The sequence below is a fragment of the Trachypithecus francoisi genome, unplaced genomic scaffold (genome assembly GCF_009764315.1).
Source record: "Trachypithecus francoisi isolate TF-2019V2 unplaced genomic scaffold, Tfra_2.0 Lachesis_group0, whole genome shotgun sequence".
Classification (NCBI taxonomy): Eukaryota; Metazoa; Chordata; class Mammalia; order Primates; family Cercopithecidae; genus Trachypithecus; species Trachypithecus francoisi.
Window position 1 is genome coordinate 134,778,411 of NW_022681453.1, and position 23,514 is coordinate 134,801,924.

Below are 23,514 nucleotides of genomic sequence, written 5' to 3' on the forward strand. Positions count from 1 at the left end.
TCAGATGTGGAAGGAAAACCTCAGTCCTTTTCCCTTACCTCCTTCTCCAGCTGCCTCCCGTCAGTGTGTTTGTCAAGACCTGAGTCCCAGGCCAGGGCAGCAGCCTCTGACCCTTCACTCCCTGAATCACAAGCTGGGGACCAATGTCACTCCAAGGTGGGACCCTGTCCCCATGCCTCTGCTTTTCCCAGCCGGGCATGGGCTCCAACTGTTTCATTCTCTAACTTAGCATTATGTGGTATGGATTGTGCCCCTCTCCCTCCATTTATTTATTCTAACCTAGGCTCTCCAGGATAAAAATTATTATTGCTAGCCTTTTATGAATACTTCCTATATGCCAGAAGCACTGTGTTCATAGTCCCCTTTATGCAGAGGGGGCTACCACTGCTGAAGCACTGAGAAGCCAAGTCACTTGTCCAAGGTTACCCAGCAAGTAAGTAAATTACAGAGTTGTGCTTTGAACCAAGCTGGGACTGATTTAATGCTAAACTGACTGTTCTCAGGGTTAGCCATGCTGCCCTCCCTACCTCTACCTCCATCAAGGCCCTGTCCAAGGTATCAGGTTTCTAAGGAAAAAAGAGAAGGGCCCTGAAAGGAAAAGGCCTTCTTTAGAGAGCATTTGTATCTGCTCTTGGCCTTGCAGATAAAATACCATAATCTACTCTTGCAAGTCAGGCCATCCTGGGGTGCATGGTCCCCCAAACACTTTTATCTGCCTTTTCCTTTTGTGCCTCATCACTGTCCTGGGAGGGGGATCATGCATTTGGTATTATCCTTGTTTTAGAGAAAAGGAAAGGAAGGGTCAGAGTGGCCAGGGGACTTGTCCAAGGTCACATAGCTGTAGCTGGCACACTCCTGGGTGTGACTTCAGGTACACTCTTCAGGGCTTATTCTACCACTCCACCATGCCTGTCCCATCTCAGGGCCCCCAGTAAAAGTCTGTGGTCCTGGTTGGTGGTGAGATTCCTTTGAGGGAGGGAAAGGAGACCAGGTAGCTAGAGGAGCCATAGCAGTATTTGTCAGCTGCATAGTTGGATAATTGGTTTGGACTTAGCAGGAATTAGTGGGCAATGCAGTTACCACGGTCCAGATTCCTTCAGAAGTGGCATGCCTTAGCTTGATGATGTATCTGTTTTCTATCACCACAATATTGCTGCATAACAAACCACCCCAAAACTTAGTGGTTTAAATCAACCACCACTTGTAGCTTATTCTGTGGTTGGCAACTTAGGTTGGGTTCAGCTGGGTGGTTCTTCTGTTCTCTGCAGGACTCACTCATGCATCTGTGGTCAACTTCTGGGTTGGCTGACTGGCTGACAAAGGATGGCTTCAGCTGGAAGGACTTATTTGTGCTCCATGTGTCTTTCATCCTCTTGCAGCTAGCCTGGGCTTGTACACATGGTGGTTGGGTAGAGTACCAATAGAACAATCAGAAGCTTGCATGATTTCTTGAAGCCTAAGCTCAGAAGTTGAACCATGCCCCTTCTGCCACATTCTGTTGGCCAATGTAAGCCACAGGGCCAGCCTACATCAAGAGGAGGCAGAAACACATTTCATATCTTGACAAGAGAAGCTGCAAAGTCACACTGAAAAGAGCAGGGATACAGGAAGGGTGGGGAATTGTGGCCACTTTTGTAATATATTACTGGCGGTGAAAGCATCCTGGCCATCCCTGAATTACTGTGACAGTCTGAATAAATTCCTGCCCAGCACACCAGAAAAGGGACCAAGGTTCTATTAACCTAAATAGCAAACACAGAGAGAGGCTCTCTAAAGGAAAATGTTTACTCAGGAATAGGGCATTGCAGTGGGAATACATGTGTCACAGTAATCTGTGTGCATATTCAGGGAGGTAAAGGAAAACAAATGCTTTTAAAGGAAAAATGAGGATTACTTAATTGTTTTGAGATAATTATCCTTGGATACAATGATCAGTAACAAGGGTGGCACCAGTTTAAGGTTGGACAGAGAGTTGCTAGGTAGATTTCCTCACAGAAGATTTGTGTGTGTGTGTGTGTGTGTGTGTGGTTGTGATGGCCTTTGTGCAAGATTGTGTTTTTGCAGATTTTTTTTTGTGCTAGTTCTTGTTATCAGTTATTTATGCATGAAAACCTTTCCTTCATGGCTTCCCACGGCTCTATTTATCAGGGGTTTTTTTTTGAACACAAGTGACTCCATTTTGATTCTGACAACGTTTGCAATTCTAAGGATCTGTGAGCTCTTGGGTGCTGCCAGGAGTTGGAGCTGGGATGAGTTTGGTGTCAAGGTGTTTGGCCTACTACTGCCCAGCAGTCTAACATTTCTTTGAACACCTACTTTGTAGCAGGCACTTTGCTGAGTGCTTTATAAACAGTCTTTTGCTTAAACCTTACAAGAAACCTTCTTAGGTACACTTTTATTCCTCCTGTTTTACAGAAGAGGAAAACTGAGGCTCAGAGTGGTTAAGACACTTGTCTAAGAGACACAGCTTGTCAGCAGTAGAGGCAGGATTTAAACCCTGTGTTACTGCCTGTGCTTCTTACACTTTATCACCATGCATAACTTTCCCACAAAGCTTAGTGGCCAGGTAGAACTACTGGCTTAAAACCATAGAAAGCAGTCAGTATCCACTGCTTAAACACTAGGAGCCTCAGTTTCCCCAAATATAAGAAGAGCTTATGAGGCCTTTCAGGTCCCATGGCTCCATTGGGCAAGCATTGGTCCCTAGTGAGTCCCCTCCTTCTGGAAATGAAGAGTTTGGTGTGGTCAGAGGTGGCTCTCCCGACACCAGCTCTTCCTTTACTCAAGCCTGGGCTGCTTTCTGCCCAGTAAGGGATGTGGACAATTCCTGGGGTTTCCCCGTGGTGGACACACAGTGAAGACTTTGACTCATGTAACCAAAACGTAGGCCCCTGGGGAAGCTTTGGCTTTGGGATCAAATGCCCGAAAGCAAACCTAATGGGTTTAAAGTTTTTAATCCCCAGTTGCTGTCCTCGATCTGGCTATAATTTCGCCTGTGGAATCGCTGCTGTGGCATTTGTGGGGAGGGAGGGAATCTTTGAGACACTGTCAGTTCTCAGTCCTGCCCAAGGAGGCAGCTGCGGTTCAGTCCTTCTCTGTCACCCGCTCTCCAGAGAATTTACCTGCAGATTACCCTCAAAACGTGAGACAGGTTCAGAGCGAGGTGGGCGACTGGAATGGAACCTTCACAGACAGCTTGACCACACACAGGCAGCTCAGAAAGCGGCTTTGTTGGAAAAATGCAGGGCACTTAAACTGCCACACCAGGAGGGAGTTTGGAGAGGCTGGAAAGACCATGCCATTGGACACAGACACTCTGGGTTCAAATCCCAGCTCTGCCACTTACTGGCGGTGTGACCCAGCATCTCCAAGTGGAAAACACATGAGAGGCTGCCTGACAGGTTGGCCATGAGCAAGAAAGCACCCTTGTGAACATAACCAGTGTTGGTGGATGAACCGATGCACCCACACTTCCAAAGCACTGCTTATTAAGAGAGGCAAACTTCTGGTTAACACCATGACAGCAGTGTCAGTGCTTTGGAAAAGCAAGGTGATTGAAATTCACCTTTTGAGTCACCTGAACCTGATGGGGAGGAGAAATTCTTTTCACTTCCAAACCGCAGCATGCCCTTTGACATGACGGAGCTTTCACATCACAGTTCTCACTTCAGAGCTGCCCTCAAAGGCTCACTGGGGCTTTCTCAGGTGGGGATTACATATGTGAGCAGCTGGCACCAGAGGGGGCACTGGGTACCTGTTGGTTCCCTTTTCCTCCTTTCAGGCTGATGTGGGGTGGGTAGAATAGGGCATGGGTGATGTATTTGACTACTGGGGTGCATGCTACAGCCTGGCATTTAACATGAATAACCATCTTAACCTCCTCTGGCCACCTGCTTCCCTATCTGTAAAATGGGGATAATATTAGTACCTCCCGTAGGGTTGCTGTGAAGACTAAATTTGATCCTGCCCATAATGAGCTTTACCCAGCACCTGCACACTCTATGTGCCTGCTTCATGCTGGTTGCCCCAATTAGAAATTTAGAATCTTGCATTGATGAGAGGACTTTAAAAGGCACATGAGGCCGGGCACAGTGGCTCAGGCCTGTAATCCCAGCACTTTGGGAGGCTGAGGCAGGTGGATCACCTGAGGTCAGGAGTTCAAGACCAGCCTGACCAATAGAGTGAAACCCTGTCTTTACTGAAAATACAAAAATTAGCTGGACCTGTTGGCGTGTGCCTGTAGTACCCAGCTACTAGGGAGGCTGAGACGGGAGAATCACTTGAACCCTGGAGGTGGAGGTTGCAATGAGCGGAGATTGCCCCACTGTACTCCAGACTGGGTAAGAGAGTGAGACACCGTCTCAAAAGCGAAAAAAAAAAAAAAAAAAAAGGGCCTTTGAAGTTTGTGGCATCTTTAACTGGGGATGGGATAGAAGAAGAGCCTTGCTTCTGAAGGGCAATCTCTTCTACTGGCTCCAAATGAACATAGTTATTTTTACTCAGTTTAGGTGGTTACATAGTACTTCTTAAACTGTTAATCACCTGAGAGCTTGTTAAAATGCGCGGATTTAATGGGCTGGGGCCTAAGATTCTGCATTTCCGACAAGTGCCAGGTGTTCTCCATACTGCTGGTCTGAGGACCACACTTGAAGTAGCAAGCAAAGCAGAGAAGTAGCTTGATGCTTTGTTGATGGCAGCCTGTTGGTGGGGACACTCAGGCCCTTTTATGTGGTAACTATAGTGGAAAGGAACATTGTCTTGTCAAGAGTACCAGGAGAGTTGGGGCGATGTTTGAAGTGCCTAGGATGTCTTTTTATAACTCTGCAGATGGCATCTTTTCAGTGGCTTGTTCTGAACTCTGGGCCACAGTAATCTCTTTATCCCTTGGGATCAGCCTGGTAAACAGCCAGCTGAATTAACTTCAGAAAAGACTCACTCATGGGCTGGCCTGCGGTGCAGTCTTGCTGGACGGTGGCCTAGGTACAGAGCAGTGCTGGGCTGTGGAGGAAGCCACGATGTTCTGTACACACATAGATACAAGCACATTCCCGTGTGCCACCGCATGAGTGTCATGCATGTGTGTGTGCATGCCCCCTTACCTCTAGCCTCATTTTCCATTGCACAGGATTTGGGAAAAACCTTTCGTCTGACCAGGTGATCAGAAGTTTTGAACGGAAAGGTTGTTATCAGGGTTTGAATCAGCCGTTGTTGTTAGAACCATTGAGTACCTTGGGCTTGGAAAGAAATAATAATTCAGCAGGTTCCTTTCCACTTTAGGTTTTGGTGTAAACTTTGTCCCTCTCAGTCTTGGCTGTAGACTGGAGGAAGCACTGCCTGTGAATTAAGCTCTCCAGGGTCCCCTCCTGCTGATATAGCCTATGAATCTGTGTCTGTAAATTTGGAGCAATGGCATTATCTGAAATTTCCAGGGTTCCAATGCCAGTTTGGGGGACCCAGTGGAGGGAGGACCTGTTGTTTCTTGCAGCCATTTCCCTTCCTTTGGACATGATGAATTCTCACTCTTGTTAATTTTTTTGTGATTTTTGTAAAATAAATTACAAGTGGCGATTAGTCACTGTGCTGATGTAAATTTGGAGTTGGTGGGAATTTTTGAACACAGCTCTGTGGCCCTGGGGTTTTTGAGTGGAAGAGGTATTTTATGCTCCCCAGGTCTTAGAACCTGACCTGTGCAAAGGCTGAGGATGTTTCAGCAGTTTAGACAGGGCAAACTGCTAATTCTTCTCACCTATGAAAACAACTGGTCTTATAGAGTGCAATCCTTGACTTACCCCAGTTGCTCTAAAGCTCAGCCCCCAGAGCAAGGGGGAAAATTGATCCCTTAATGTGGCTTTCTTCTCACTGGAGTTTTGTTTTGTATGTCATTGTGCATTTGAGTTAGAGCAGACAGGCACCAGCCAAACTGCTCTTGTGTGGGTGAGGGAGGCGATGTGGTGTGTTTGGGAAAGTGCATGCTTCTATTTCCAAAGGGCTGTGGGTTCCAGCCCTACTTCTGCTTGGGAATTCTGCAGTTGTGCCCAGCAAACACCTGGGGAGGGGCATCCCAGGGCATTATTGAGGGGCCACAGGGCAGCCTGGGTACCTGCACCATTGGGAGCCTTGCTTCTCTCACTCCCCAGTGGGGCATCTTCCTCATGGAATCAGATACAGACCCTCCAAGACTGACCTGGAAGGAGACACTCCAGTGAGGGTGGGTCTCCCTGGCTCTTTGTACCCTCTCATTCTTCAGGTTCTAGGTGTTGAACTCAGGGCAGTGGGAATTAGGATGGGACCCACACACATCCCATGAACCTTGACACCATGTCCCTGAGCCAGGTTAGTGACGATGTCCCTTGTGATATCTGCCAGCCTTTGCTGGAGTCCCCTTTGAGGGCCTCAGACTTCTGTTGTATGATGTGGAGGCCTTGTTTGTCTGCCCCTTTGCCTAGCTGGAGTGTTGCAGCAGGAGCAGCAGCATTCTAAGACCAGGGTGCAGTGAGTGACTGAGATCCCAAGATGAAGGTGGCTTTCAGAGCAGAGGGAGGGGAGTCTGGGTCAGCTTTCCACATCCCCAGGGAAGCTGTGCAGGGTCATCCTAACTTCTGCTAAACACCTTTTCCACAAATACATAATATATAATGCACTCTATGCCAAGGCATATGGGAGATGATCTATTTCATGATATGAAACCCTTGCGAGGTGAATTCCCTCTCCTTTCTAGGCTGCTGGAGATACGGAACAACGCCCGTTCTCACTGAGCAGTGGCTTGGCATTTTCTACTTTTTGAACATCAATGTGGATTTTGTTTAAAGTCTCATCTTTCAAGACATTTTCCAAATGGCTTGTAGCTCAGCACAAATCGTGCCTGATTAGTATTGTTTGGTATTCTTTGCTATAGATCTTCTGTTGACTACTTTCCAGAAACAATGCACAAAACTGTAGGTCAGAATTATTTTTGTAACATCTGGAGGGGATCTTACTGCCATTTCCCCCATGTTCTGCACTCACACAGGCCCAAACCTGCCTCTTCTGTCTTCTGGGTAGGTCTTACCCCTGCTCTCCTGTAGCCGGGGGATGCTCCTGCTGGGGATGGCCCAACCTTGGCAGCTTTTCAGTTCAAGATGGAGGATACAGCGGTTTATTCTTGCTCCTGTTTTGCAGTGGGAGAGAGGATACAGTTTATAATTCCACACTGCTGCTATTTTTTTCCTGTTTGCCCCTAAATGTCCATGCTGTGTGTGTGGTGGGGAATAGGAGGAGGGGGAGACAGAAGAGAAATAGCATCTCTAAATTTTCTATTTGTTATTGAAATGTAACACATCCAGGAAAGTGTCCATATCATATACAGTTATCACAAATTTGTATAATGTCACTGAGGTTGAATGACAACATTATCAGCACCCCCAGCAATCCCCCTCCCTAATTACAACCTCGCTTTCTCCTCTCCAGAGGTAGCCATTATCCTACCTTCTAACACTGTAGTTAAATTTCATCTGCTTTTGAACTTTAGATAAATGGAATCAGATTGTGAGTATGCTATTGTATCTGGCATCTTTTGTTCAGTATTGTATTTGTGAAATTCATGTCTGTGGTTGCAGTTGAATGCTGTTCATTTGTTTTCATTGCTGCATATAATTCTTTTTTTTTTTTTTTGAGACAGAGTCTCACTCTGTTGCCCAGGCTGGAGTTCAGTGGCATGATCTCAGCTCACTGCAATCTCTGCCTCCTGGGTTCAAGCGATTCTCCTGCCTTAGTCTCTCTAGTAGCTGGTATTACAGGCACCTGCACCACGTTCAGCTAATTTTTTGTATTTTAGTACAGACAGGGTTTCACCATGTTGCCCAGACTGGTCTTGAACTCCTAAACTCAGGCAATCTGCCCACCTCGGCCTCTCAGTGCTGCATAGAATTCTGTTGTATTGCTGTACCATGATTTACCTACCTATCCACTCTAGCACTGATGGGCCTTTGGGTTTCTTCTTGTTTTGTTTTGTTTTGTTTGATATTATGTATGCAGCTTTGAACATTTTGCATGTCTCCTGGTAGAAATGTATGCATCTCTATTAGGTATAGTCCTAGAAATGGAATTACTGGGTCAAAGGGTAGGTGCATGTTCAGCTTTATTAGGAACTGTTGAATAGTTTTCCCAGTGGCTTTAATGGCCTATACTCCCACCAGCAGTGTATGAATGTTCTAGTTACTCTATATCCTTGGCAGCACTTGGCATTTTCAGTCTCTGGTTTGAGCCTTCTGGTTGATAGAAACTTGAATTTCTCTGATAACTAACATAGTTGAGCACCTTTTCATGCATTTATTGGCCATTGGCTTCTTTTGTGGAGTATCTATGCTTGTCTTTGGCCTATTCTATTGACTTGTCTGTATTTTTCTTATTAATCAATGAGGAGTTTTTAAAATAGATTTTGGATAGGAACCTTTTGTTGGTTGTACGTGTTCCCACCCATCCATCGCAGTCTTCTGGGTAGCTGGGACTAAAAGCATGCACTGCCATGACTGGCCAGTTTTTTTTTTTTTTGTATTTTTTGTGAAGATGGGATTTGCCGTGTCACCCAGGCTGGTCTGGAATTCCTGGGCTCAAGCGATCCACCCACCTCAATCTCTCAAAATGCTGGGATTACAGGCATGAGTCACCACACTCAGCCTCCTTAAGCTTTAATGTGCCTGGGGAAGATCTAACAGGTTTCACTTTAGGACCTCTCCCCCAAGCCTACACAGAAAAGTATAATAATATGATTTTCAAAGTGAGCGCTCAGAGAGCCCACCTGTGGTTGGGTGAATACTTAGCCATCTGCCTCCTATTTTCTTATCCTAGGTTGTCACAGAATGCCTTTTTCTCTTGCTGCAGGGTCCTTGTGGGTGCACCAAAGGCAGATTCCAAATACAGCCCTTCAGTGAAGTCTCCTGGGGCTGTGTTTAAGTGCCGTGTTCACACCAACCCTGACCGGAGATGCACCGAACTGGACATGGCTCGAGGTGGGTGACCATTACTGCTGTAATAGAAGTAGGTTCTGTACCCTTACACCTTGCTCATCTTCTTCCCAGGATGGCCTGATCATTCACCCACCCATCCATCCTTCTCTTCTTCCCTCCCTCCCTCTCTCCAACAAACATGTATTGAGTACGTAATAGTTATTAAGCACTGGGATACACCAATGAACAAAACAAACAAGGGTCCTGCCATCCTGAGCCCCATACATTAGTGGGTGAAAGAGATATTAAGACAAGTAGTTGAGAGAGAAAAGACCAGAGGGAAGGTGAGTATTTGATTTAATCTAGATTGGAGGTTCAAGAAAGGTCTGGGACCTTTCGACATGATTGGAAGGATGCATAGTCGTTAGCTGGGCAGGTGCAGGAAGCACAACCTCCAAACAGAGGTGCCATTTGGAAGCATAGAGTGAGGTTGTGCAGCTGGAGAGGGAGCCAGGAGAGTGGAGCACAGGAGGGCAGCAAGGCAGGCTGGGGCCAGGCCATGTGGGAAGGTGCTGGAATTTTATTCTGTGTTTGAGTGGTGAGGTCACTGAAATCAATTTTAGGTGTTATATTTTAACTAGGGAAAGATATGATCAGATGGATGTTTTTAAAAGCTCACTTTGGGCTGGGTGTGGTGGCTCACACCTGTAATCCCATCACTTTGGGAGGCTGAGGTGGGCAGATTGTTTGAGCCTAGAAGTTCAAGACAAGCCTGGGCAACATGGCAAAAGTCCATCCCTACTAAAAATATAAATATTAGCTGAATGTGGTGATGCATGCCTGTAGACCCAGCTACTCAGGAGGCTGAGGTAGGAGGATCACTTGAGCCCAGGAGGTCGAGGGTGCAGTTAGCTGAGATTGTGCCACTGCACTCCAGCTTGGGTGACAGAGCTGAGACTCTGTCTCCAAAAAGATAAAAAAATAAAAAATAAAAGCTCACTTTGATCTAGCAGAAAATACAAGATCTTTGGAATCAGATGGTTCTGAGTGGGTTCAAAGCCTAGCTGGGACTGATTGGGATTGTCCTATAGCTTCTTGGGCCTCAGTTCTCCCACCTTCAAAATCAGGACTGAGATACTTACCTCACGAGGATGGTCTTGAGAAGTTTCAGTGAAATAATACAGGTGAGTACACGGAACTGTGCTTGGCACATCAGTACAAAGGAGCTATTTTGTTATAATCATCACTGCAAACATTTCTTTCTCTGAAGTCTTTTTGCATCAAGATTTTCTAATTTTTTTTTGTTTGTTTTTTTGCTTTTTGTGTTTGTTTGTTTTGGAGACAGAGTCTTGCTCTGTCGCCCAGGCTAGAATGCAATGGCGCAAAGTCGGCTCACTGCAACCTCTGCCTCCCAGGTTCAAGCGATTCTCCTGCCTCAGCCTCCCAAGTAGCTGGGATTACAGGTGTATGTTACCACCCTCGGCTAATTTTTGTGTTTTTAGTAGAGATGGGGTTTTGCCATGTTGGCCAGGCTGGTCTTGAACTTCTGGCCTAAAATGAACCACCCACCTCAGCCTCCCAAAGTGCTGGGATTATAGGCGTGAGCCACCATGCCCGCCAAGATCTTCTAATTATTTTTTAAATAAAGAGTTATTGTGATTTTCTTTAGCAGAAGAAGAGGCTTGTGAACTGTTTGTTACTGGTGCATAACAAATTAAGGAGCTTGCTTCATAATATAAATCAAGGCCCTGCCTCTTTCCTTGAGAAAGCCTTGCCATGTGGTTGGGCGCAGTGGCTCATGCCTATAACCCCAGCACTTTGGGTGGTTGGGGTGGGCAGATCACTTGAGGTTAGGAATTTGAGACCAACCTGGGCAACATGGTGAAAACCCGTCTCTACTAAAAATATGAACATTAGTGGGATGTGGTGGCACACACCTGTAATCCCAGGTACTTGGGAGGGTGAGGCAGGACAGTCGCTTGAACCTGGAAGGCAGAGGTTGCAGTGAGCTGAGATCGTGCCGCTGAACTCCAGCCTGGATGACAGAAAGAGACTGTCTCAAAAAAAAAAAAAAAAAAAAAAATGAAAAAGAGAAAGAAAGCCTTGCTATGTGAAAAAACAGTTGTCTGGATCAAACTATAGTACATAGTGATGGAGTTGATTTACATTTCATGTAAAGTTCCTAATTTCCTCATGGGTAATAAACATGGGGCTGTGGATCACCCTTTGAAAAGCAGCCAGCAGAACATCACTCCTCAACCCAAGTCTGGCTCTTCTCCTTTTTCTCCAGGGAAGAATCGGGGCACGTCCTGCGGAAAGACCTGCCGGGAAGACCGCGATGATGAGTGGATGGGGGTGAGCCTGGCCCGGCAGCCGAAAGCTGATGGCCTCGTGTTGGTAAGTCCCTCCTGGGGGTGCTGTGGGAAGGGGGTGGCACTCTGAGAATGAGTGATCTGTTAGGAAGGCTGGAGGGCATGGTGACAAGTGCATGGCCTTGAGGTTGCTTATTCTGGACTACTGCTTAGACAAATGGCTTATCTTCTTATTTTCTTTATCTGTCAAATGTGAATAATGTCTGTCCCAAAGTGTGGCTATTGAAAAATAAAACATATGTGAAAAGTGCTTTGTACATCTCGTTCATTACATAGGTATTTGTGTGTGCGTGTGTGTGTGTGTCTTAAATTGAGGTATAATATACAGTACACAAATCTTAAAATTACAGTCTTGATTTTTCACAATTGTACACACCTGTATAACCCTATGCCCACCGAAATATAGAATATTTCCATCATCCCAAAAGTCTCCTGTGTCTCTTTCCAGCCAACTCCTCCCACCCGAGACAGCCACTGCTGTGATTTGTATTATACATTACTTTTACTTTCTCTAGAATTTCATATAAATGGAATGCTACAGTGTATGCTCTTTTATATAAGGCTTCTTTCACTCAAAATAATATTTTCTGAAATTAATCCCTGTTGTATGTATCAGTAGTTCATTCCCGTTTATCTCTACGTAATATTACATTTTATGAAATAAATGTTATTTTCAACTAGTCATTTATTGGACCTCCAAAGTGCCTATGATGTATTCTGATCCGTGGGTGCTTTGAGGGAGATGAAAAGAGAAGTCTTTGCCTTTGAGACTCCTGAGATCCTGGAGTTATGCTGTGCAGTAAGGTAGCCACCAGCCCTGTGTACTTATTTAAACTCAAATTTTTCAAAATTAAACTAGAAATTCAGTTTTTTAGTCATATTAGCCACATTTAAATGGCTCAATAATCACAAATGGTTACTGGCTACTCTATTGGAAAGCACAGAGAGAGAATATTTTCATCATCACAGCAAGTTTTATCAGACTCAACACAAAAGGAATTTCTAACTGCTGCAGAGATATTGTTTTTGTCAATTTTTCCTTTAAACTTTTCTATGAGGTATAATACTGAAGCACTTAACACACCCAGCTGTGAGTATACAGCCTGGTGGGTTTTTTTTTTCACCCATGTACACTTATGCGTCCCCATTGCCAGTACCCCAGAAAGACCCCTGCACCCTTTCCCAGTCAGTTCCTCTGCCCTGGTGAGTGAGCCACTTTTCTGACTTCATAGGCTTTCTCTTGCCCTTGACTTCTATCAGAAACTGTATGAAGATTTTTATTATAAGAGCGTAAGCTCAAGAAGGGAAAGTAATACTAGCTATCGCTTATGGAGGGCTTCCTTTGGGTCACATGCTGCAAAGCTAAGGGTTTTGTGTGTATTTTATCCCAGGGGAAACAGGTTTTCCTTAAGGAACTAGGCAAAGTGTTTTTGTCGCCTCTCTAAGGAGCCCACTTTTGTGTTAAACTTCTTCATGGCATAAGCTGTTAATCCGAATTCCATCCTCAGCACAATTAAGCATCTCGCCTTGTTGGGCCCCTCAGGAGAGGAGGAAGCAGCTGGATGCTGTCGCCAGCATCATGGGAGCCTCCCTCCTGGAAGCCATTGTAGGTCCTGCAGAGGCTCCCCGAGCCCGCTGTTTGCCTTGGTTTCCAGTCCTTTCATCACTGTGGTGGCCGGCCCTGGACCTTTTCCAAATTTCCACATTCCTCCAGGCATGGTGGCCTGACCCTGACTGGACAAATGGGCCCCAGAGGGGCTGAACCCTTGTCTACCATTCTGGGGAAAGAAAGGGAAGAAGCTGACTCATCTATAAATCAAAGGGTAGCCCGAGGTCCTGAATCAGAACAAAGAGGAGGTGGTGGCCCCATGGCAGCACAACACAAAATACTCTTAAGGACCTCGAGCCTAGAGTCAGAGTTTGCTCCTGTGAGAATATTTCCTCTCTGCAAGGAAGGATAACCTCTCTGTGGCTGAGGGCTTGTTTCCAGAGGGGCAAGACAGAATTCTGTATTACCACAGATCAGTATCACGAAGGAGTCATTTCTGGGGACAGTGAACAGCCAGAGGACCACAGGGAAGATTTAGCAAAGGGAGCCAAGAAGGCATCGCTGGAGCATTTGTGGATAATGGTGCCATGGATAGTCCTGTCTAATTAATTGCATGCAGGGCTATTTTTTAAATGTTTTATGAAATAATTACATCATCCACTCAGTAAGCCACTGCATATGGGTGCTAGGCAAAGAGGAGCATCTGACACCATCTGCTTTCCTGTGCCTTTTGTTTGCTTTTCTAATTGTGATCAAACACATAACATAAAACTTACCACCTTAACCATTTTGAGTGTACAGTAGTGGTAACTGTATGGCACATTGTTGTGCAACAAACCATTAAACTTTATCTTGCAAATCATACATTCATTGAACAACAACTCTCCTTTTTCTCCTTCCCCTGGTTCCTGGCAACAACTATTGTATTTCTGTTAAGAGTTTGACTACTTTAGATCTCATATAAGTGGAGTCATGTGGTGTTCGTTCTTTTGTGACGAGCTTATTTCATTTAGCATAGTGTCCTCAAGGTTCATCCATGTTGTAACGTGTGACTGGATCTCCTTCCTTTTTAAAGGTAGAATACTATTTCATTGTGTGAATTCACCATGTTTTTTTAATTCATCTGTTGATGGACATTTAGGATGGTTCTGTCTCCAGGCTGCCGTGATGAATGATGCTATAAATGTGTACCAATATCTCTCTGAGATCTTGTTTTCAATTCTTTTGGGTATACACCCAGAAGTGGGGTTACTGGATCATATGTTACTTCTATTTTTAATTTTTGAGAAGCCTCATACTATTTTCCCAAGTGACTGCAGCATTTTAAATTCTCATCAGCAGTGCACAAGGGTTTCAGTGACTCCACATCCTTGCCAACATTTATTGTTTTCTGTATTTTTTTTTTTTAATAGTGGCCCTCCTAATGGGTGTGAGATAATATTTTATTGTGATTTTGGTTTGCATTTCCCTGGTGATTAGTAACACTGAGCAGTGTTTCATCTGCTCGTTGGTCATTTTATATATTTTTTTGAGAAATGTTTAGGTCTTTTGCCCAATTTTAAATTGGATTGTTTCGTTTTTATTGTTGTTGAGTTATCCTCATGGCTTTTTGCACATGGGCAGTCTTGCTAGGAAAGGCTTGTCCTAAGTCCCCTCTGCCCCTGTCCCACTCTGTCCTCGGCACTCCTCTTTTTTCCGCTGTATAGGCTCTGCCTCCTCCATGAAGCCTGTTAAGAGTTTTCTGGAACAAGCTGAGCATCTTTTGTGTCATTAGGAACTCAACATCATCTCATTACTTATATTGTGTGTATAATTTATTTTGTGGCCATATGTCCCCTTTTATGGAAGCCACTTGGGGATAGAGACCAGATCTTCTACCCAGTTTCATTATCAGCATCTGGAGGACATCTCTCTAAGGAATGGCATCTGAAAGTGTGTTTGAATAATACAGGGACTGAGGGTCAATGTTAAAACAATTAGAAACCAAATTAGTTGCCTTCTTTTCTTGGTGGCTGATTCTAAGTGGCTGATGGAAACACCAGGAAAAATTCTATAAAATGTTCCTTGGGAATGACAGGCAAAAACAAGATACAGCAAGTGGTTACCTAGTCCATATTTACATTTGGAGGCCTCAAAGCCATTTGCTTTTTCTTTAATGTTTCAGTCCTACCTGTCAGAGCTTTCTGGGAGGCAAGTATTTACTTTTAATTAAAAATAGGAGGGATGTATGTTGTTCAGATGCATTTTGAGAACTTGAGAGGTGCCTGGGGGTATAGGCAAGAGACCAGTATCCCCAAGGAGCACAATATTGGATTCCAGGGTTGGATTTAAAGAGGGAGAGGTGGACTGGCTTTTTTGAAAGTGGTGTCTGGTGCTGATAGAAAAGCTAAGAACAAATGGAGAATTGAAAGCTGCAGTGGGGCGTGAAATGTCTCAGTGACCAATGGCATTATGTGGACCATGGACCCAGCAACCAGCTCTGGCAAGAACCAGATTGTCAGCCTGGCCTGGCAGGTTGACCTTAGCTTAGTGTCTGCCCATCTCAGCTCCATGGACACTGTTGCATCTCCCAGGTTTTCCCCAGAAACAAATGATACTGCATGTAAAGATAGTATCAGGATTAGAGGCAAGCCCCTTCCCTTCTCACTCTCTCAGCCTGAGCTCCCCATGTGCAGATGACATTTTAAAAAATGAGCGGGGAGTGGAATCACTTCTTGAAATAACCACTGAACAAACTCTGTATAGGCATTGACTGCTGCTCTGAGACTTTGGAGGGCAATCAAAATGTTCAACTCTAATGTCGCCCCTTTTCATCAGACTTGCCAAGGCTCAGACAACGAATAATTTAAGCTTCTAGATTCTGTGCAGGAGCAGTATTCTCTGGTTCTCTTTATCATTTCCTTTCTAAGTATCAGGGCTGTCCTTATCTGTTCGGTGCTTCCCATCTCTCCATTTTTTTTTCAAAGTCACAGGGTACATTTTTGCATTTACTTCTGTTGCTCTGTTTCCTGATTTTTTTTTTTAAAGTGAACTTTTTATTGAGCTGTAATACACATGCAGAAAAAGGTATAAATCATCAATGTACACCTCAATTAATTTTCATTAGGTGAACATCCTCAGAATAACATTTTCACACTCCAGCAGCTCCTTCTCAATGCCCCTCCTGGCCACTTCTTCCTTCTCAGTTGGGGAGCTTCTTGGGGGAGTCTCATGGCATCTCAGCCTCGCTGTGATCTTGCTCCCCACTGCACACCTTTCTCAGCAGCCAGGCCCAGTTGTGGCCGTGCACTGTGGACCTGGATGCGTGACAAAGGCTTTGGCCATCTCTATGGCAGGTGGGAATGTAGGAGTGTTGGCAGGATGTACCTTTGTGGCCGAAACACCCAGAAAGTGCCAGTACCCACCTCTAGGAGGGATGTGTTTTTTCCATACAACAAAAAAGGCCTTTGAAAAAAAGTGTTTATTTTCTTTCTCTTTTTCCTGTTTTGGGAGGAAAAACAATCCTTATAACTAGAAATGTGTCCGATTCTAAGATTTGGAGTGGGACAAGGTCCTCCTCCCCCTTTCTTATGATTAATCGAAATCTGAGTTTGAGCAAGTCTTGCTGTTTTCAGAGAATGCTCTCCTTCTTCTGTTCTTCTTCTCTGCTTGGTCCCCATTCCTCCCTCACAGCTGAACTCATTTGGAGAGATTGATGGAATTACTAATGCTTTGGAGACACTCCCTAGGAATTTTTTTAAAATGTAGTGGTCCGATTGACATGTGTGTATGTATAATGATAATCAAGGCTAAACACAGTCTTCTTTTTCTGTAATTTATATTCAGAGACACTTTGCATTGTTTTCTTACATGAATCCTTCCTTTGACAGTTTGATCTCTGACTTCCCAGAATGCTTTAATTTTACTTTAGTATGAAATGCAATATTTGGATCTTCTAGGAATTCTCCAAGATCACCCCTTAAATAGTTTACAGCACTTAAAAAATGAGACAATACACCAGACATTAAATACAGCAAAGCCTTCCTATAAGTGTCAGTGTGCAGCTGGCTATCAGACAGCACTGTAATAAACATCCGCCTCTTTTCACAGCCCCTCCAACTCAGAAATACAATAAAACATGGTCAGCCCTTGAAGCCAAGGGCTTTGCTAAATCCAAAAACTTAGCAAAACCAAAACATTACTGATTTACCCACAAATTAGATAACAATAGGTGATTCAAGTTTGCGAGCCATAAGAATTAAGTCAGAATTTAAAAAATCAATTATTTAGCAGTATGGAGTAATTATTTACTTAGTGATTTTTTTTTGTAGTTCTTTGCCTCATATCATTTCAGTCTATTTAGAAACCTGCTATTTCAGCACAAAACAGTATCCAGTAGGAATGAATGTGGTTTGCAGCGGAAAAAATAAAAATAGATTGTTTTCTATAGCTTAATGCCATATGACAAGAGGCAGAATGTGGGCAAGCTCAGGTTTCGAGAGTCGTTCTGAGTGTGTCCTCATTAGCCATTGGGCAGAGAGTGGCCTTGTTAAGGGCCTTGGTGGCAGTGGCTTGAAGGATGAAGAGCAGAGAGCTTAGAAGGCTGGGATCTTATCATAGAGTGATGTCAGGGAGAACCAAGCCCCGAGAGCCCCCTCACTCACTCAGTGACCTGGGGCATTCCATTCGACCCCTGAGTAGTTATTTCAAGTGTCCTGGGACCTGTGGCAGTGGGGCTGTAAAGAGGATAAAGTCACCAGGCCTGCCCCAGGGGGTGAGTTTTGATGGCCTCTCAGGTAGGAATGAGAAGTTTTAAGATGGAAAATGCTTCATAGTGAAACAAGGAGGAGTCAGCATTCATGGATTCCAGTGCTGTTTGCAGCACTTACTAGCTCTGCCACTTAGGCAAAGCACTCTCTGATACGCAGTGCTCTCGTACAGCAAATGGGAATTCTAAAGACACCTCTGCTCACCTTCCAGGGTTGCAGAAGAGGTCAGAGGTAGGCCATAACAACACTCAATGTTATCACTTGCGAAAACTGCATTTGAGGGAGGCAAACCAAGATGTTAAAAACTGATTATTTTCAAAAGCTATATATATATATATATTATACTTTAAGTTCTAGGGTACATATGCACAACGTGCAGGTTTGTTACATATGTATACATGTGCCATGTTGGTGTGCTGCACCCATTAACTCGTCATTTACATTAGGTGTATCTTCTAATGCTATCCCTCCCCCCTCCCCTCTCCCCACAATAGGCCCCAATGTGTGGTGTTCCCCTTCCTGTGTCCAAGTGATCTCATTGTTCAATTCCCACCTATGAGTGAGAACATGTGGTATTTGGTTTTCTGTTCTTGTGATAGTTTGCTGAGATTGATGGTTTCCAGCTGCATCCATGTCCCTACAAAGGACATGAACTCATCCTTTTTTATGGCTGCGTAGTATTCCATGGTGTATATGTGCCACATTTTCTTAATCCAGTCTGTCAGTGATGGACATTTGGGTTGATTTCAAGTCTTTGCTATTGTGAATAGTGCCACAATAAACATACATGTGCATGTGTCTTTATAGCAGCATAATTTATAATCCTTTGGGTATATGCCCAGTACTGGGATGGCTGGGTCAAATGGTATTTCTAGTTCTGGATCCTTGAGGAATCGCCACACTGTTTTCCATAATGGTTGAACTAGTTTACAATCCCACCAACAGTGTAAAAGTGTTCCTATTTCTCCACATCCTTTCCAGTACCTGTTGTTTCCTGACTTTTTAATGATTGCCATTCTAACTGGTATGAGATGGTATCTCATTGTGGCTTTGATTTGCATTTCTCTGATGGCAAGTGATGATGAGCTTTTTTTCCTGTGTCTGTTGGCTGTATAAATGTCTTCTTTTGAGAAGTTTCTGTTCATATCCTTTGCCCACTTTTTGATGGGGTTGTTTGTTTTTCTCTTGTAAATTGGTTTGAGTTCTTTGTAGGTTCTGCATATTAGCCCTTTGTCAGATGAGTAGATTGCAAACATTTTCTCCTATTCTGTAGGTTGCCTGTTCACTCTGATGGTAGTTTCTTTTGCTGTGCAGAAGCTCTTTAGTTTAATTAGATCCCATTTGTCAATTTTGGCATTTGTTGCTGTTGCTTTTGGTGTTTTAGACATGAAGTCCTTTCCCATGCCTATGTCCTGAATGGTATTACCTAGGTTTTCTTCTAGGGTTTTTATGGTTTTAGGTCTAACATTTAAATCTCTAATCCATCTTGAATTGATTTTCATATAAGGAGTAAGGAAAGGATTCAGTTTCAGCTTTCTACTTATGGCTAGCCAATTTTCCCAGCACCGTTTATTAAGTAGGGAATCCTTTCCCCATTTCTTGTTTTTGTCAGGTTTGTCAAAGATCAGATGGCTGTAGATGTGTGGTATTATTTCTGAGGACTCTGTTCTGTTCCATTGGTCTATATCTCTGTTTTGGTACCAGCACCATGCTGTTTTGGTTACTGTAGCCTTGTAGTATAGTTTGAAGTCAGGTAGCATGATGCCTCCAGTTTTGTTCTTTTTGCTAAGGATTGTCTTGGCAATGGGGCTCTTTTTTGGTTCCATATGAACTTTAAAGCAGTTTTTTCCAATTCTGTGACGAAAATTGTTGGTAGCTTAATGGGGATGGCATTGAATCTATAAATTACCTTGGGCAATATGGCCATTTTCATGATGTTGATTCTTCCTATCTATGAGCATGGTATGTTCTTCCATTTGTTTGTGTCCTCTTTTATTTCACTGAGCAGTGGTTTGTAGTTCTCCTTGAAGAGGTCCTTCACATCCCTTGTAAGCTGGATTCCTAGGTATTTTATTCTCTTTGAAGCAATTGTGAATGGGAGTTCATTCATGATTTGGCTCTCTGTTTGTCTGTTACTGGTGTATAAGAATGCTTGTGGGCCGGGCGCGGTGGCTCAAGCCTGTAATCCCAGCACTTTGGGAGGCCGAGACGGGCGGATCACGAGGTCAGGAGATCGAGACCATCCTGGCTAATACGGTGAAACCCCGTCTCTACTAAAAATACAAAAACTAGCCGGGCGAGGTGGCGGGCGCCTGTAGTCCCAGCTACTTGGGAGGCTGAGGCAGGAGAATGGCGGAAACCCAGGAGGCGGAGCTTGCAGTGAGCTGAGATCTGGCCACTGCACTCCAGTCCGGGCGACAGAGCGAGACTCCGCCTCAAAAAAAAAAAAAAAAAAAAAAAAAAAAAAAAAAAAGAATGCTTGTGATTTTCGCACATTGATTTTGTATCCTGAGAGTTTGCTGAAGTTGCTTATCAGCTTAAGGAGATTTTGGGCTGAGACGATGGGGTTTTGTAAATATACAATCATGTCATCTGCAAACAGGGATAATTTGACTTCTTCTTTTCCTAATTGAATACCCTTGATTTCTTTCTCTTGCCTGATTGCCCTAGCCAGAACTTCCAACACTATGTTGAATAGGATGGTAAGAGAGGGCATCCCTGTCTTGTGCCAGTTTTCAAAGGGGATGCTTCCAGTTTTTGTCCATTCAGTATGATATTGGCTGTGGGTTTGTCATAAATAGCTCTTATTATTTTGAGATACGTTCCATCAATGCTGAATTTATTGAGCGTTTTCAGCATGAAGGGGTGTTGAATTTTGTCAAAGGCCTTTTCTGCATCTATTGAGATAATCATGTGGTTCTTGTCTTTGGTTCTGTTTATATGCTGGGTTACATTTATTGATTTGCATTTGTTGAAACAACCTTACATCCCAGGGATGAAGCCCACTTGATCATGGTGGATAAGCTTTTTGATGTACTGCTGGATTCGGTTTGCTAGTATTTTATTGAGGATTTCCAATCGATGTTCATCAGGGATATTGGTCTAAAATTCTCTTTTTTTGTTGTGTCTTTGCCAGGCTTTGGTATCAGGATGATGTTGGCCTCATAAAATGAGTTAGGGAGGATTCCCTCTGTTTCTATTGATTGGAATAGTTTCAGAAGGAATGCTACCAGCTCCTCCTTGTACCTGTGGTAGAATTCAGCTGTGAATCCGTCTGGTCCTGGACTTTTTTTGGTTGGTAGGCTATTAATAATTGCCTCAATTTCAGAGCCTGCTACTGGTCTATTCAGGGATTCAACTTCTTCCTGGTTTAGTCTTGGGAAAGTGTAAGTGTCCAGGAAATTATCCATTTCTTCTAGATTTTCTAGTTTTTTTATGTAGAGGTGTTTATAGTATTCTCTGATGGTAGTTTTTATTTCTGTGGGGTCAGTGGTGATATCCCCTTTATCATTTTTAATTGTGTCTATTTGATTCTTCTCTCTTTTCTTCTTTATTAGTCTTGCTAGCGGTCTGTCAATTTTGTTGATCTTTTCCAAAAACCAGCTCTTGGAGTCATTGATTTTTTGAAGGGTTTTTTGTGTCTCTCTCTTCTTCAGTTCTGCTCTGATCTTAGTTATTTCTTGCCTTCTGCTAGCTTTTGAATGTGTTTGCTCTTGCTTCTCCAGTTCTTTTAATTGTGATGTTAGGGTGTCAATTTTAGATCTTTCCTGCTTTCTCTTGTGGGCATTTAGTGCCATAAATTTCCCTCTACACACTGCTTTAAATGTGTCCCAGAGATTCTGGTATGTTGTATCTTTGTTCTCATTGGTTTTAAAAAACCTCTTTATTTCTGCCTTCATTTCGTTATGTACCCAATAGTCATTCAGGAGCAGATTGTTCAGTTTCCATGTAGTTGAGTGGTTTTGATTGAGTTTCTTAGTCCTGAGTTTTAGTTTGAATGCACTGTGGTCTGAGAGACAGTTTGTTATAATTTCTGGTCTTTTACATTTACTAAGGAGTGCTTTACTTCCAATTATGTGGTCAATTTTGGAATAGGTGCGATGTGGTGCTGAGAAGAATGTATATTCTGTTGATTTGGGGTGGAGAGTTCTGTAGATGTCTATCAAGTCCACTTGGTGCAGAGTTGAGTTCAATACCTGGATATCCTTGTTAACTTTCTGTCTCATTGATCTGTCTAATGTTGACAGTGGGGTGTTGAAGTCTCCCATTATTATTGTATGGGAGTCTAAGTCTCTTTGTAAGTCTCTAAGGACTTGCTTTATGAATCTGGGTGCTCCTGTATTGGGTGCATATATATTTAGGATACTTAGCTCTTCTTGTTAAATTGATCCCTTTACCATTATGTAATGGCCTTCTTTGTCTCTTTTGATCTTTGTTGGTTTAAAGTCTGTTTTATCAGAGACTAGGATTGCAACCCCTGCCTTTTTTTGTTTTCCATTTGCTTGGTAGATCTTCCTCCATCCCTTTATTTTGAGCCTATGTGTGTCTCTGCATGTGAGATGGGTCTCCTGAATACAGCAGACTGATGGGTCTTGACTCTTGATCCAGTTTGCCAGTCTGTGTCTTTTAATTGGAGCATTTAGTCCATTAACATTTAAGGTTAATATTGTTATGTGTGAACTTGATCCTGTCATTATGATATTAACTGATATTTTGCTTGTTAGTTGATGCAGTTTCTTCCTAGCATCAATGGTCTTTACATTTTGGCATGTTTTTGCAATGTCTGGTACCAGTTGTTCCTTTCCATGTTTAGTGCTTCCTTCAGGATCTCTTGTAGGGCAGGCCTGGTGGTAAAATCTTTAAGCATTTGCTTCTCTGTAAAGGATTTTGTTTCTCCTTCATTTATGAAACTTAGTTTGGCTGGATATGAAATTCTGGGTTGAAAATTCTTTTCTTTAAGAATGTTGACTATTGGCCCCCACTCTCATCTGGCTTGGAGAGTTTCTGCCGAGAGATCTGCTGTTAGTCTGATGGGCTTCCCTTTGTGGGTAACCCAACCTTTCTCTCTGGCTGCCGTTAACATTTTTTCCTCATTTCAACTTTGGTGAATCTGACAATTATGTGTCTTGGAGTTGCTCTTCTCGCAGAGTATCTTTGTGGCGTTCTTTGCATTTCCTGAATTTGAATGTTGACCTGCCTTGCTAGGTTGGGGAAGTTCTCCTAGATAATATCCTGCAGAGTGTTTTCCAACTTCGTTCCATTCTCCCATCACTTTCAGGCACACCAATCAGACATAGATTTGGTCTTTTCACATAATCCCATATTTCTTGGAGGCTTTGTTCATTTCTTTTTACTCTTTTTTCTCTAAACTTCTCTTCTCACTTCATTTCATTCATTTGATCTTCAATCGCTGATACTCTTTATTCCAGATGATTGAGTCAGTTACTGAAGCTTGTGCATTTGTCACGTAGTTCTCGTGTCATGGTTTTCGTGTCTATCAGTTCGTTTATGGACTTCTCTGCATTGGTTATTCTAGTTTTCCATTCATCCATTCTTTTTTCAAGGTGTTTAGTTTCTTTGTGCTGGGTACGTAGTTCCTCCTTTAGCTCTGAGAAATTTGATTGACTGAAGCCTTCTTAACTCGTCAAAGTCATTCTCCATCCAGCTTTGTTCCGTTGCTGGTGATGAGCTGCATTCCTTTGGACGGGGAGATGTGCTCTGATTTTTTGAATGTCTAGCTTTTCTGCACTGCTTTTTCCCCATCTTTGTGGTTTTATCTGCCTTTGGTCTTTAATGATGGTGACGTACTGATGGGGTTTTGCTGTGGGTGTCCTTTCTGTTTGTTAGTTTTCCTTCTAACAGTCAGGACCCTCAGCTGCAGGTCTGTTGGAGTTTGCCTGAGGTCTACTCCAGACCCTGTT

The 23,514-nt window shown here is 43.5% G+C and overlaps 1 protein-coding gene across 3 annotated transcripts in view; it reads left to right on the forward strand.

Moving 5' to 3' along the window:
• ITGA9 (integrin subunit alpha 9) overlaps positions 1-23,514 on the forward strand; it is a 422,798-nt gene that overhangs the window by 10,183 nt on the left and 389,101 nt on the right. For all 3 annotated transcript variants that reach the window (XM_033212029.1, XM_033212028.1, XM_033212027.1), the window contains exons 2-3: positions 8,860-8,987; positions 11,215-11,321. In XM_033212029.1, coding sequence (XP_033067920.1) covers positions 8,860-8,987; positions 11,215-11,321 — 235 coding nt within the window. The remainder of the gene's footprint in view (positions 1-8,859; positions 8,988-11,214; positions 11,322-23,514) is intronic.